The sequence below is a fragment of the Sycon ciliatum genome, chromosome 5, assembly GCF_964019385.1.
Source record: "Sycon ciliatum chromosome 5, ocSycCili1.1, whole genome shotgun sequence".
NCBI classification, from domain to species: Eukaryota; Metazoa; Porifera; class Calcarea; order Leucosolenida; family Sycettidae; genus Sycon; species Sycon ciliatum.
Window position 1 is genome coordinate 31,150,580 of NC_088647.1, and position 16,112 is coordinate 31,166,691.

The 16,112-nt window shown below is 46.6% G+C and overlaps 1 protein-coding gene across 1 annotated transcript in view; it reads left to right on the forward strand.

Annotated features, from left to right (window-relative positions):
* The first annotated feature begins 5,871 nt into the window (after positions 1–5,871).
* The window catches only part of LOC135818325 (uncharacterized), a 29,399-nt gene continuing 19,158 nt past the window's right edge, over positions 5,872–16,112 (forward strand). Inside the window, exons 1-5 of the mRNA XM_065331681.1 lie at positions 5,872–6,979; positions 11,603–11,683; positions 13,192–13,307; positions 14,663–14,684; positions 15,684–15,762. Of these exons, the coding sequence (XP_065187753.1) occupies positions 6,516–6,979; positions 11,603–11,683; positions 13,192–13,307; positions 14,663–14,684; positions 15,684–15,762 (762 nt within the window). The 5' untranslated portion in view covers positions 5,872–6,515. The remainder of the gene's footprint in view (positions 6,980–11,602; positions 11,684–13,191; positions 13,308–14,662; positions 14,685–15,683; positions 15,763–16,112) is intronic.

Sequence of the window (16,112 nt, forward strand, 5' to 3'; positions counted from 1 at the left end):
CATACTTGATGTGATGGCGAGTGGATGTAAAGAGTGAATACCACATGGGGTTTTTACGGGCCTCTTTTACGAGCAAATTAACACAATGGTTTAAAATGCAATACATCATACACTGGAGAGAGAAGACTCCGACCGGGCAGCTGGTTCCAGACGGGGACAACTGCGTGAGGGTAGGCTCAACACAGGTTGTTTCGGGAACGGACTGGAAGTTCATTTGCCAGTTGGTGTGCGTGGGCATTACATCTCTGAAACGTACTAGGGGTGGAGTGGACTGTTCGGTGTTGGGGCTCCTGGGGTGGCAACTTCCTCTGTAGAAGTGAATGAGCATCTGGACAATGCATCTTGTAGAGGAGGAAAAGTGCTGCAACCATCCGACGAAGAGCAAGACTTGGCAGCCAACACATTGGGGCGATGGCTCGGATGGCCCTGGCTTGCACACGGTCGAGTCTTGCTAGATGGGATGGGGCTAGGCATCGGCGGTTAATGCTAGCATTATAAGTAGCCTTATATGCTTGGTTTAGTAAACTAGCACTGCCGAGCATTAAAGTGGCATAATCGCATCAAACTGGCACCACGGGTGCTTTTGATGCTAATTACTGAACTAGCAGACGAGCGAAAACTGGTCACCGGTCACGCGTAGTCCTCAGCCGTCTGAGGCGTGATGTCTCCAGCGTCATCTGAATCATGGTCCCCATCTATTCTCATCTAGCTAGCTATATCCAGCACTCCTACACTCTACATATGTACCCGTAGTTCAACATGGCATTCTTATCCAATGCAATAGGCGAAAATCTCGCAACAATGTGTTTTTGCGCCGGTCAAAATGCTACATGATTGTTGCAAGCCACGTGGTTCCGGTACTACTATAGTCAGCTACTTTTGCAGTAGGTACTATTACACTACCTTCTGGGTTTCACTCCTACTAGTCCGAAACTGTAAGCTTCAACGCGCATATGGCTATTTTTGAGAGAAAAAATGATATTAGTCACCTTAGTCGACTCGATCTTCCTTCCACTTTAGTTCTAGTGTCCGTGATTTAGCGGGAGCGGCCAGGTATGGATGATGGCGGAGGTAGTTGTGATGGCGACAAGTCATAATTATGAAATGGTTGAAAATGTGTCAGAGTCGGAACAGTCAGATGACACCGAACCAGAAAAATTGCAAATATCGAAAGGAGCTTGAATATCACGCCCAAGATCATTTGAGCGGACCTGAAAGTCAACGCAAACCAGGACAAGAGTGAGTCAAGGACAATCTACGAAGGTTGTGCGTATTAGCCCTGCCGCTAGAGTTACGGAGTTCTCTCAAGAGTTTCTGACCATCTCTACTGGAAAGTTGTTTTGTGGAGTTTATCACCTTGTAGTGATGCCAAAGTGATGCCAAAAAGGCAAAACGCCTTTTGAAATGCTTCGGAGTGACGTTGCCGCAGTAAGCAGCAGAAGGTGAAAGTTAAGATCTATCAATCCACTTGATCAGTCTCATGGAAGCAGTGAAGGCATACTGAACATATAGACGGAAGACGCCTCACCAAGCCGCTTACAAGTTTGCTGCAGCTGATGTTTCCAATAGTGTTGATCATCTGGCATGGCGGAAAGATCAAGATGACCTCAATTGGCAGAAGGCTGTAAAGATTGTGCTCACCATCCCACCCTCATCTGCAGCTCCTGGATGAGTGTTCTTCTCCTCGAGTCGGCAATGTAATACCAGCAGCAATGTTACACTGGAAGGTCACATCGCTAATGCTGCAGCACAGGGAAGCTGAGTAGGGAGTTGCGAGCTTACAACTGAGATCCATACTGCACAACGAGAGGCAGAACATTATGTCAGTAGTCTTGATGATTTTTACCCCAACACAAGTGCATTCACAGTCACTCAAGAGATATTGAAACCCCGAAAGGAATGCATGCAAGTACTTTTATACAGTATTTGCCAGACTGTCATATGCTGCAGCCGATTTTGAATTTATGACATTCTTTACGGTCCTTTTTACCCACACTTCTCACTTCAGGTACGAGCGTTAAAGTGCAGAACGAGCATTCAAACTAGCATCATTTGCTGAAATAACGAGCAGTGCTGAAAGCATTATTACTAGTCAAACATACGAGCATTAGCCGCCGATGCCTAGATGGGGCCGCTCCCATCCAGACAATGGGGCAGTACATGTACTCCACCACTGGGCGCACAAAGGCATTGTATTTGTAGGCTTGTATGCGACCGGGAACGTCTAAAGTAAGAGGTGGAAAGCCTGACGCAAAGCGCCAAGTCGGTGTGTTGCCCAGAGGGCTACCGTACGAAGGTCGCGGCGGAAGGTAAGCTGACCATCGAAGCTGACACCCAAGATTTTGAGCTCCTCTTGTTCCCTCACGTTAGATCCGTTGAAATCAATCTGTGACATGTCCCATTGGGTGTGGTATGGTCGTTGCTTACGCCTGGTTCACAATAAAGGCATATCTTCCGCTCGTCACAGTTAAAATAAAATTAAAATAAATTTCACGGTTCGCGTGAGACTCGGCTGGAAGCCGAGTTTTCCGCATCCGCCGTGGGAACGCCACCACCCTCTAGGATCAAAGGCGCAGATGCAGCTCCTAAGCGGTGGAAGGTGAGTTGTTGTTGTTGTATACTTTATTTATAGTGGAAATCAAAACAGGCAAAATGCCTAATAACATTGGACCCACTGTGAATAACATGTTAAAGGATATTGTGGAGAAAAAGTGAGTAGATCAGACCCACCACCAAGTGGTCAAAGACCGAAATCCCATTCGCTGCATCCATGTTTTACTCGTGCCAGGCCACGAGTTCCCACTTAACTGTGGGTCGCAGCACGACTGGAAAAATTCCTTCCGCTTCCAAGCAGGACTTGAACCTGGTACCCTCTGTTTCTCAATCAAGGTCTTAGACCATCCCACTATGCCTACAGTTCCACACAGTTAATTGGGAACTCGTGGCCTGGCACGAGGAAAACATGGATGCAGTGAATGGGATTTTCGGTCTTTGACCACATGCTGGTGAGCTGATCTACTCACCTCAGTGTCTGCTCCAGCGCCGGGTGAGCCGGGTAATCCATCCGGTTGGGCGACGCTTGGACCCGGTTGAAAATATAGTACCGGGTCACCTGTGACCCGGTTGGTACTTTACACTTTCGAACTTTGAAAGGACTGACTACATGGCTTGTATCGTTGTATGTGTCAGATACTTCTTCTTCTTTCATAATTTTCTAATTCCTGTCCTCTCTTTTCTAAATGCGGCTTATCCATTCGCCTTAGATCATTGGGCGTACATGTGTACCGGGCTCCCACCCGGTTGAAATGGTTGCGCCAGGTACACGTGTACCCGGCTGTCCTACAATCCTGGTGCAGACACTGCACCTCCCACCGCTTTAGGAGCTGTATTTGTATTTATATCATTATCTCATGGCACATCATGATGACGGCCAATAAAACTGAGACAAGGGTGAAAGCCAACCACAGCAGTAAAACAGATAAAAGAATACAAATAAGAGGCAAAGAAGGCAAAGGAGGAGACAAACCAGCAGGATATACATGAAACCTATAATTGAGCAGAGATTTTAGCAACAAAATTATCCATCGACGTGCTGGTCTTGGCCTGCGTTGGTAATGTTGCCCAAAACACATAGCCAGCAAAGATCGGGGATCTAGTGAATAGGGTGGAGGCAGCGCGTGGGACTGAGTGAGTTCCGGGTATTCCGTGTTTCGGAGAACCAATTATAAGCCTGCATATGCAAGGGTATTTTATTTAGTAATATTTTATGTATGAGAACACAGAGGTGGTACTTATGTCGAGTGGAAAGGGGACTGATCTTGGCAATTTCGTAAAGACTAGCGGAGGGAAAGCGACGATCTTTGCTAAATACGATTTTAAGGAGCATGCGGTTATGGGTTTCTAGCTTGTTCAATACAGTAGTAGTTATGCCAGACCAAGCAGTATCACAGTAGTCAAGTAAGGGCAATATATACCGGTAGCAACGATAAAACAAGCGTTTGCAAGAAAGAGGAAGATGTCTACAGTGGGCTTGAAGAGCCCCAAGGATGGAGCTTGTGCGCTTGCAGACATACTGCACATGGGGTGACCACGACGCTGCATCTGCGCCTTGATCCTTGAAGGGCGGTGGCGTTCCTACGGATGCGGCAAACTCGGCCTCTATCTAGAGAAACCGAGTTTCACGCGAACCGTGAAATTTTTAAAAATTCCGCTCGTCAGCACGACGACATTTGAAGGCAACCCTCATTCGTAGAGAAAGATCTAAATTCCCTAGCAAAATGCACATGATTGTCATGTTACATGTACATGCAAGTCGGGATGAAAAAATCACGTTTCGACGCAGTTAGACGGAGTTTTCAGCATCCGTAGGAATGACACCATCCCTGCTAGTTAGACGTAGATCTACAGCGGCGGTGGGAGGTGAGTAGTTCAGCCCAACAGCAAAGTGGTCAAAGACCGAAAATCCAATTCTTGACCGGATAAGAAATACCAGTACATGTAATCCGTTTGTGGTCAAATTAATTCGTTATAGACTCACCTTCAGCTGTGCCACGCACAGGTTCGATTCCCTCATTACAAGACAAAGAAAATGGCCATGGGCTACGAAATTGCTCGGATGGCTCGACAGGTTTGGGTTTGTTTCTTTCTAGCTACATACAAGTATTATGTAGCTCGATGGATGCACATGTGTGTCTTGTGTGGTCTGACGGAAAACTGTCTAGCATGTACATAAAGTACCTAAGATTCTTTATAATGGGTTGCATTGTAAAGGGGTCTGGGCAAAACGTTGTCCCATAGCGGGAACATGATTTCTGAGGCGGATAACGACCTAAATAATTTAATTAGGCCTCCCCGGTAGTACATTGGGTACTGCACTTGCCTGCGACCCGAGAGGTCGCGGGTTCGAGTCCCGCAGTCGCACATCTGACTGCAAAATCCCCACGACGCAGCTCACCAGATCAAGGTGTACGTGTGGGTCCTCTGCACTCAGTAGAGTCAAGTCGAGCGAGCTGCAACTCCCGGTGCCGAAAGGCGGGCTAACGCCCCTACATGGCTACTTCCCCTTGTCTAACCCCAAGACGAAATGCATGATAGTAGCCGACTGGCCGAAATTGGAAAAAAAATTAGGCTAAAACAGCAGGAAAAGGTGCACGTCCTGATGGAGTAGTACTAGTAAATATAGACTCGTTCAATGATCGTAAAGCAGTCGAGTGCACATGCTCTCTTCGTAGGTGAACTACAGAACTAACTTCTTTTACGCTGAAGTACCAGACAAATCACAACCAACTAATACTCGTACTAGTAGTAATACTTACTTCCATGCCATGTTACGTAACTCGTTGATGTAGTTATTGTACTGGCCCGAAGAAATCCGATCTCCGTGTCTAAAACAGCGCCCCTTTTCCATGCACGATCCAAAAACCCATCCAAGTCAAGGCTCAGGGCCTAGGCTAGGGCCTCAGCAGGTTCAGGCACTGCTCGGGTCGGATTTCTTTGGCCACAACCAGGCCTCAGGAACTACAATCATGTATGAGTCTACCATAGTGGCACGGTCCACAGTAATTTTTAATACTAGTATTACAGCAGTGAAAGCGGGGGCGCGGTTAGCGCTGGCGCCGTCGGCCATGCACGACTCGACTAGACTGCGCTACTTCTACGCGTATACTGCTACGTCAGGTGCCCTAAAAAATCGCCATATCGATGACGGATGCTTCGATGCTGAAAATAATGCGCTACGTAGATTCTACGGCGCTGTGGATGACATCACAAGTAGATACGGAAAATGATTTTGAGTAGTACATCTATCTATCTACGTCTTTACACGTAACATGTCGTTTGCTGGACTGGATCCAGGCCGGTGCTTTGGTTGGTCATTCTGGGTAGGAGTTTCACTCGAACTCGTGCTCTTCTTGCACGTTTGTGCGGGCCAGTTTCTCTGTCGTTGGCGGAGGGTCACAGCGCACGACATTACCTCATACAGCAGTGTGATTCAGGCGAAGCAAGTTATTATCAGCAGTTAGTTTCTGTCTCGGTCCCTTGGCCTTGTTGGATGCGTGTGGGGTCAATTGCAGCCAGTGTTGCACCGCTAGCTATGCATGCCGAGGATAACCTCGAAGTGGTCTTCTGGAGAAAGTAACGAAGGTAGTTGTAGACGCAGCCGTCCTCGAGTCACCGATGCGCTTTTTTGATGCTGTCTCAAGATAAGTGACTGGTGCTGGAAGAGCGGACGAGGAGGCCGGGTATTCTGTTGGTTTCCGCGTCCGTGAAGAGAATCAATGAATGGAGGGTGACGGCCACTCGCACAGGTATCGGTGCCCATACCTGTGACTCGGATGGAGTTGGTACGTTCCGACTGAGCTCTCTACCGATACGAATCTACAAGCGCTGACTGCAGGCCGTCCGGTTCATCTCCGCTGTTCTGGCCAGCAACGGTTCCGACTCGCATCAGCACGCCACGTGCTTCTGTTGTTGAACTGTGGAGTGTGGGCCAAGCGACCTCACTGTCCTCAGGCACCATGCCCTTTTTCAAGAAGAAAAGCTCGCCTACGCAGCCTAAAGATGAGCAGCTCTCAGCGGATGCGGCAAGTCAGCTCCCCACCAGTCCGGAATCACCCAGGACAAGGATGGTTCACCATATAGAGTACCTCCTGTCTGATCACAGAAATGGTGGCAGCAACAGCAGCATTGGCAACAGCGCAGAGAAGGACAAGAAATCAGGGAAGGCCGCACGTGGCAAAAAAGGAGAACAGCGAGGACAGGTGAAGTTGCGACTGAGTCGATTCTCTCAGCCGTCGGCGTCATCGGCCGCTGCCAACGAGGAGGTGTCGCCGACTGTGTCGCGACTAGGCCAGCACTTGCGCCAGAGCGTGCCGCCCGTCATCGCGTGCGGCGTGGGCTGCGGTGGCCGAGCATGCAAGTACGAGAGTGCGGCGGCGTGGCCGGAGGACGCTCAGGCGCTCAAAGGAATCTTTTCCCACTGGTGCGTACACAGCTTGCTGTAACCCTTACCAAATAATTGTATAATGTATTCTCCGAAGTATAAGGCGCACTTTGAACACTCAGCATTCACCCAAGAAATGGCAGGAGGTGCGGCTTATACTCCGAAGATCAAATTAACGTTGATATGGTAGATGTGTGTATTTTGCGGCAAAAAGGGGTGTGCGGTTTATACCGTATTTCCGCAAATAGAAGACTGTCCTCGTATACAACGCCTTCCTCGAATACAAGGCCGGGGCAGGGGGTGATTGAAAAAATACAAGACCGTCTCCGATTAGAAGACCGGGCCTGCTAAATGAGTCTTACGACTGCGCATGCTGCGCATAGAAGAGCGTGCTCAAACTATGGGCAAAAATAGAAGACCGTGCTCAAACGGTGTAGAAGAAAAATGGAAGAACGGGGGGTAAAACTGTGTGGCGAAAAATAGAAGACCGTGGAGTCAACTGGGTTGAAAGAATAAAAGCCCGTCCTCGAATACAAGACCGTCCTCGATTATAAGGCCGGGTCAGGACGAGTTTGAAAAAGTAGTAGACCGGCCTACTATTTGCAGAAATACTGTACTCCAGTGGGGCCTGTACTCCGCGAAACACGGTAAATGCTAGGGCTAAAGACGTAGGGAAACCATCGCTGTGAAGTAGAATCCAGAAAAGCTTGCTATATATTTCTAGTGCAACTGCGAAACTGCCCTGTTAGTGGCGCCATGAGTGTAGGACCAGGCATGCACGACTGTCCTTGACTTGAACAACGGAGAAATCAAAATCATTTGTAGTATGTAGCGGTGCTGCCAGCCTTCCGTACTTTTACGCTCTTTGTACGGGAAATCGCTCCTTTGTCCGCACCAAGGAATTGGAGCAGAAATTCACGAAAGTTGAAAATGAATCGAGGAGCTGAGGAGCATGGCAAGAAAAGCTGAGCAGTGACTCTATTACACTGGTTGTACCAAAGTAAGTGCATGCTGTGCTACGACTACTGAAGAGTGCTGGGACACTCCATTTTTGAAAAGAGAATAAAGGCACTCGAAGTTGCGAGTTCTGAAAATGTTGACCCTAGTCCAACACTCGACTCAGTTCTTACATTGCGAAGCAAGCTACCAGTACACAACTTGAAGATCGAGAGCAATTGCCTTGGTTGGCTATCACCCCTCTCTCGCACTTTGCGTGCCAATTGGTCATGGACCACGAGTTGAGTGAAATAAATAAAATAAAAATAAATTGTTTCTTGTAAAAATCATTTTTAATAAAAAGAGAGAGAGGACCATCAGTGTACAAGTTCTCCGTTTGCTCCAACACTAACGATTATAAGCAGGATACGGATGAGTCAGAATGTGCGACAATAAGCACAAAAATGACTGATGTGATAGTGACATTCAACGACCTGATGCTTAGCTGTAAAGTTATCACCCCTGGAATGCGCAAACCAACCGCCTTCCAACTTGAAAGGTTCTAGTTAGGAAAGAACGTTCGAAAGAGGAAGGTAAGTGCACTCCAGGCGAAAACAAGCTAAGCATCACAGCAAACTAAGAATGTTAGCTACGACAAGATGATGACGAAGGACCATGCACAGGACGGCCACGGCTCGACGACCACCCAACTTGGGAGGCTCATGTTATCAGAGATAAGTAAAAGAGAACGTTATTTCGTAAATTAGAACCTTCCAAGTTGAAAGGCTGTTGGTTTACGCATTCCAGTTTAATTGTTAACGTTGGACAAAACGAAAAACTTGTAAACTTACGGTCTTCTCTTTTTTTAAATTTTAATCCTTAGTTCTCCATCCGAGTACAAATCATCTGCGAATCTAAATTTACACCAGTTTGGCGTGTAGTACTAAATTTACTTCGCAGTACACTACTCTGAAGCGTGGTACTAAATCACTACTCTGAAGCGTAGTACTAAATCACTACTCTGAAGCGTGAGTACTAAATCACTACTCTGAAGCGTAGTACTAAATTTACACTTTTCTGAAACACTAGCTGTAACCTGGAGCTTCCTAGATATAAAACAAAATATCAAGTGAGGGTTCCTGGTTCCAGTCCTGGTGGTGACAGTCAATTCTTTCCTCAGACTTTCCCATCTTCAACCACCTCAAATTTTTGAATATCATATCAACCAGTAAAGTTCGCTAATACGGAAGTTAAGGCCATATATAATAAGGGGCACCTTTGAAGAGTTTCAGTGGAGATACTGTGTTACTACTTCTTGTGACTTTCTGGAAATAGTGACACCATAGTCATATCTATGGCCTTTCCCCATCAAAATGTATGTGATTTGGAGTTACATGTACACAGGAGAAGGGAGATATGAGTATACTCTTGTAGTGACAAAACTGGGACTGGCAGTGTAGGACTATGGAAACATATGATGTTGTTCCTGGATGAATTGTACCTCCAGTAGCAGTACTGCAGAGATAAGATAGGTACAGGGGAGACTGACAAATGTCATGCTATCCAAAACAAATCACAAGAAAAAATCTAATTTTGTCCAGAAAATCACATTTACACTAGTGACTTGGTGAAGTAAGAGATATTATTACACTCTGGTCCTTATGAGGTTCTTGGTACACTGAGTGTGACAGGCTGTAGCTCTCTCAGAGCTGGCATGCAGGGTGGGCGCCCACTCAAGCAGATACCAGTGGGACAGGTGTAGCAGGGTGCAGCCTGCAGGCAACAGCATTAGACATGTAGGGCAAGAGTACATTGTACATAAGTCATAGCCATCCAAGTGTGTGCAACTGCCTCTCTACACTACAAATAGTACAATCTATCCTGGAATGGCAATGATGAATCAGCAGATTCACCTGACATTCTGTAGCTCAGTAGGCTATGCTGACAACAGTGCAAAATGACCACCACTCAGGCGTTGAATCCACAGCAGGGCAGCTTGCAACCCTGTGCCTATCTTCTTTTTCCTCTTTCTGCAAACAATACTGTGGTCCTATGCTGGAGTTGCAAGCTCTTTTAAGGGTTATGGACCTTTGCTGATAGGCTATTTTCGACTCTCAATGCCTGATACATGTGTTATTGGGGGGGGGGGCAGACCAGTCCCAAAAACTAAGCCATCTCCACCTTCTGTGTATTCATTCACAGTGCACTACTACGGTGGTGGCCAGGGTTCAACAGTGTGCACACTGCAGAGTACATACTTTATAACATGTCATTTTAGGTACATTAAAATGTGGGTGCAAGGGACCTGCCAGGTTTCAGCAATTCAGGTGTAATGTAGAGTTAGGTGAGCAGCATTCCCTGCACCTACAGTGCATACTCTAGTTCCCTGCACCTACAGTGCATACTCTAGTTCCCTGCACCTACAGTGCATACTCTAGTTCCCTGCACCTACAGTGCATACTCTAGTGGCTTTCAGGTGTAATCTAAATTTAGGTACCAGGTTTCTCTACCAACGTCTACATGTTCTACAGTACTGGGGCATTACTTGCAATGCAATGAGGGGTGTGTGACTACTGGTGTTTGGGTGTGAGTGGGTGTTTGGGTGTGGGTGAGGGCAAGAGTAGTACAACAGCATTCTGTCAGTTGCATTATGCAGGGAAGAGGTCAAAAAGAGAGTGGGAAAATGGTTCTTGTCACAGCAAAAAATAATGGATTGCATCATTCAGGCAGCTCCATGTGGTGTAGTGGTGATGCAGTGTTCTGCCACATACCTGCTCAGGATAACTATGAAGCAATCCACCCATGCCTAAACGTCAGAAGCTGCATTCTCTGGGTTTCATGTTGTCTTGGTAATAGTAGTGCAATACGCACAACTGTTGGGAGGCTTGCTGCTGTCTACAGTCCATTCAGAAACAGATGAGCTCTGGCTCTGGACAGCTACAATGTTTGACGATTTTGTGGTACACTGTGCAACTTGAAAAAGGGTCCAAAGTCACCTCAACTGGGGTTTGAACCGCAAAATGTACTGTTATGCAAGTGGAGTGAACGGCCTGGATTTCATGGTTTTTCCCCAATTCAGTGCTTCGGGGGCAAAACCTGGCCGAAATCCTATTCTTGTTATGGCTTGCTTTTTGGAGAAATAGACTTCAAAAACACAATTGGGAGAGCATTCCGTGGGGGATTGCTAAAACAAGTGTGACGAAAACTCAAAATTTGACCCGTTTATGGCCAAAAGCTAGGATATCATCTTTTTTCTGAATGAACTGTAGTGCCTTAATAACAGTAGTTACGTAACGTCAGTTGTTTCATAGTCTTCTGCAGAGAAACTACCAAGTATTACAGCTACTGAGATTGTAGATTCTGGACGTTTTAAACGCACAGCTGTTTGTCTCAGCTATCTATACACAGAGTTGCGAGCAGAGTGGCACGACTCTTATGGCAGAATTTGAAATATGTGTAGCTAGAATGATTTACTAATTGTATGTGGTTGATAGCAGCATTGATGTCGACAATGAGTTCATGAAGAATAGAAGACAGTATCGCATCCACGACAACCCCCTCCTCCCCTTGCCTTACTATAAGATATTTGAAATATGCGCGTGTATGTGTGTGTGTGTGTGTATGTGTGTGCCTGTGTGTGTATGTGTGAGTGTGTGTGTATATGTGTGTGTGTGTGTGCATGTGTGTGTGTGTGTGTGTGTGTGTGTGTATGTGGCTGTGTTGTAGGGTAACTGATGATATCCTCGCTATGGCTAGGCCTAACACCCTTCAGATCAAGGAGCACAAACTGTATGAACAGTTTCAAAGGTATGGCTTGTCTCACTATGCTGATTACCTGGAAAGAATAATCCTCACACCGACCAACCAGCCGCCGTATCCACATGCACTCAGCAGATTTTCTCCCTAGTCACTGCACAAATTGAATGGACTAATGCTAATAATCATGCTACATGTAATTTCAAATAAATACAACTTTTTTTAAGTGACGTCTGCAGCAGAGAGACCGTATTTTGAGCGTTTGAGTTGAAATACCCTAATGTGTCAGGGTTCGTCGCAAAGATTTCTGTCATCCCTGAAACGAACTTCGTTCATTTTCTACTCGGACCCCTCCCTCTGAAACGAACGAAGCTTGCCATGCTGGACGACGGAAATCGCATGCATGTCATGTGTGCAGTGTCCGTCGACTTGCGATTTTGGCTCGCACAAATCCCCCCCCCCCCCCCCACGAATGATGATCGTTTAAGGGACGACAAAAAAAATTGCGACGACCCCAAGTGGCTGCAACGGAGTCTGTGAGTGCTTAGAAATTTTTAAATACACAACAACGAGAACAGCAACGAAGACGACGGCGGTGGCAGAGCTTTTCATGTTATTTTTTCACTTGATTGCAGACAGACACTGGCGGCATGCCAGTTTTCACGTGGCTCTGTGTGGAGTCAGATGCCAGAACTAGTGTAGCAGGACAAGCACCACTGGGCGAGCCAGTCAGTAGGATATTCCTGTTTCAGGCCCACCCTCGGTACTAGGCAACCGGGGGGGGGGGGGGGGGGGTCAAAATTCTTATGAGTATTATCTACAATCCGGACTTGCATGTACGACTGTCACAATAATGCGCTTCAGAGGTCGGGGGATTTTGTATTGTCTCGTAGCCAATGTCGTACTAACGAGGGTAGACCTGTACCACCTTGGCAGGAGTGCTGTAACCCTGTGCACCGGGACAAGGCAGGCACGATATCAACTTGAGGCTGCGACGTCCTCTGTATTCCACCTCTATCCATATGATATACGTTATTATCGTCTCCTGGACTTGGCACCAGAATCGATTGGTTGATCCATCTTCAAGTCCAACAGAAGATAGGAGAGGCAAAATGGAAGTCACAACCGCGCGTAAATGTAGAGACCGTCTTGCCAAAGTCGGGAAGAAGGAACACATGGCAGAAAATCAGTCAAAACTTTCAGGACCAACAAGGAGGGACATAGAAACACAGCTTTCACTGGTTTAAAAAATAATAACTTCGGGATACCGAGTATGAAAGAGGGTGTCTGTTGGCTTTGCCGGTGTGTTCTGCAAAAAGGAATAATCAATGATATTTAGACTCGGATGGAGAGGGCGCATCCAAGACGTGCTAGAGCTGATTGCCAGTTAGTTGTAGAACGTCAGTACCGTCGGTCAGTGCCGTGCAATGTTATCGCATGAGCCAACTGGTGGTGGTAGTGGACATGATAGCGTAACCTGGAGTTCCTTGGTGTCTTTTTCTTCCGACATCGAAGTATAAATTAGTGAAATGCGTTCTGTTGTCCATGTTGCTGTGTAGGAACGGCATAAAGTCCCTGCTGAACCTGCAGGAGACCGGGGAGCATGAGCATTGTGGATTCGGGTTGACCAGCTGTGGACTGTCGTACTTTCCGCAGGATTTCATGGACGCTGGCAGTACGTTTGTTGTTACTTGCTCTGTTGTTCTTGCTACTCTCTCTCTCTCTCTCTCTCTCTCTTTCTTGTCCGTTTTTCCCTCACCTCTTCTTACCCGTACTGCCATGGTCACAATTGTATGTGTTCAATCTGCCTCATGCCATGTGGAGTTATGTTTGTCTATGTGCATTGGAAAGAGAAAACTTGAACCGTCCACCTCTCCACACTGCGCTTTTGGCCCACATTCACAACGCCATACTCCATAGCAACGCCATACTCCATAGCGAGGAAGTTCTTTCTTGGATAGATGCTCCACATCTGCCAGGCAGCTGTTTCGGTCATCGAGAGCTCCTCAGTGGAGGTGGATAACGAATGAAAAGCGGATAAAGGAGTGAGTGTATTTATAGGGTAAAGGTGAGAGAGAGAGAGAGAGAGAGAGAGAGAGAGAGAGAGAGAGAGAGAGAGAGAGAGAGAGAGAGAGAGAGTGCAGAGCGCACTGTGGAGAGGTGGACAGTTCAAATTATTTTTAAATGGCCAAGTTCGTCGCCACTTCTGTGCCATTGAAAGTGTGACAATTTAGCAACCCATAGTTTAACAACTGAGTACTTGTCTTCTGCACAGGTTGAGGTCATGAGAGAGAGAGAGAGAGAGAGAGAGAGAGAGAGAGAGAGAGAGAGAGAGAGAGAGAGAGACAGAGAGAGAGACAGAGACAGAGACGCAGAGAGAGAGAGAGAGAGAGAGAGAGAGAGAGAGAGAGAGAGAGAGAGAGAGAGAGAGAGAGAGAGAGAGAGAGAGAGAGAGAGAGAGAGAGAGAGAGAGAGAGAGAGAGGGAGGGAGGGAGGGAGGGAGGGAGGGAGGGAGGGAGGGAGGGAGGGAGGGAGGGAGGGAGGGAGGGAGGGAGGGAGGGAGGGAGGGAGGGAGGGAGGGAGGGAGGGAGGGAGGGAGGGAGGGAGGGAGGGAGACAGACAGACAGAGAGACAGAGATGGTGGACTACCATCACGCTATCAATCTCACTGAAAAGAAGTTAGAAGGTCTCTCACACTTCTTTTCCCTCAGTTCAGAAATGACTGTTGGTTACTTGTGCCTTTACTTTGTACACGAATAGGTTGGTATTAGCATTGCACTGTGTCAAAGAGATGTATCCCTATTGGTGGCTTATGAGGGAGTTGTGTTGTGTCCATATGTGTGCGCATGTGTGTGTGCGTGTGTGTGTGTGTGTGTGTGTGTGTGTGTTCTGTGTGTTTGAGTGTCTGAGTGTCTCTGTCTATGTGTTTGTTTGTCAAAATGGAGCTGCCGGTTCCACTCCTGGTGGTGTCCTTCCATCAATTCCTTTCTGTGTGTGTGTGTGTGTGTGTGTACATTCCCCTTTTTGCAGTACTGTGCTACCAATATGGATGGTAAGAGCACGCTGGAATTTTCTTAAGTTTCTTTCTGTACTAACTGTAAAAGGCAGCCTCTTGTCACTTATGTGACAAGTCACCAGGATGAAGCCGTATTGGGAAACCCGTGTTGTGATGCTGTTGAACACAGAAATTTCTTTCTTCAATTTTGGTCCGCGTTCGAGCAACTTTCGAAAAAACCGTGGCCGTCCACCATTGCGGTGGATAGATACGATTCGGCACGACCTGAAGGCAGCGGATCTCTCCGTGGAGGGCACTCTGCAAGCTGCAGGAGATGCACTAACTTGGCTTTACACTAGGGGTGAAACGATTAGTTCGAATATTCGAGTATTCGTTCGAAAATTTCAAACGAGCGAGTATTCGAAATTTTGCACTCGGTCGTTTTTTTGTTTTTTTTGTTTTTTTTTGGTATTGGCATTCTATTTTTCAAAAACTTCTGTTACACCGCTCGTCCACTAGTAGGCCACTGTACATGGTTGCATGCCTTATGCATTCCTTTGAGTCAGTATTTTATGACTTGGACAATGCGATCACCACGGCAAGTAACGATCTGAGATATGAACGTACTTATGAAAATCGTTACTTTACACTCTGTACAAGACGTTGGCGACTTTTGTTCTATGTTCACAGATAATTTCTTCCGAATTGGTCGAGAACTTGCAAATCTAGCGCTTTTGAATTTTGATAAAATACTCGAAATAATCGGATACTCGAATATTAGGATCTAGTGATCGATTGGTCAAAATAGATACTCGTTTCACCCCTACTTTACACTGTTGACAGATGCGGCGACTCTGCTCCTGTCTAACAGGTTCAGGGAGGATGCGAGCTGTGTGTATTATTATTATTATTATTATTATTATTGAGCAAAAAAACTGCATAGCTCGTTCCCATGTGTTTGTTCTCTTTTTTTACATTTATTACTGCAATTTACTGGCTCAGTATCTGAGTTGAAATTTTTGAGCAACTTTCTAAAATTCTGTTCTGTGGATGCAGGAAAGATTTTGGCACGCCGAACATGAAGACTCTCTTCAACATGGTCTACGTCATTGACTTTGCGTTACAGACTGGAAAGGTAAGCAGCAGCACCAGAAGCAGCGGCACACAGTCATCAACTTTTCAAAGACAACCAATGTTCTTTGGGAAAAATCATTCTACCCGTTTGAAACGCCAATTTCACAGTTGATGGCTTACATTAGACTTCCCAAACTGTTGTACAACCTAAATTTAAAATTGCGACTCTGACAAGAATGGCAAATAGCCCAAGCGACGACGGGGCATTGGCGGATTTGTCGGGCACACACGAGACAATAATTGATTCAGTTTTTTGAAATTCTGCAACGAAACCTTTTCCTCACCTGCGTAGGCAGCAAGAATATTGACGTGTCCAGGACGCTGGATCGGAGACATAAGTTTAAAATCCAT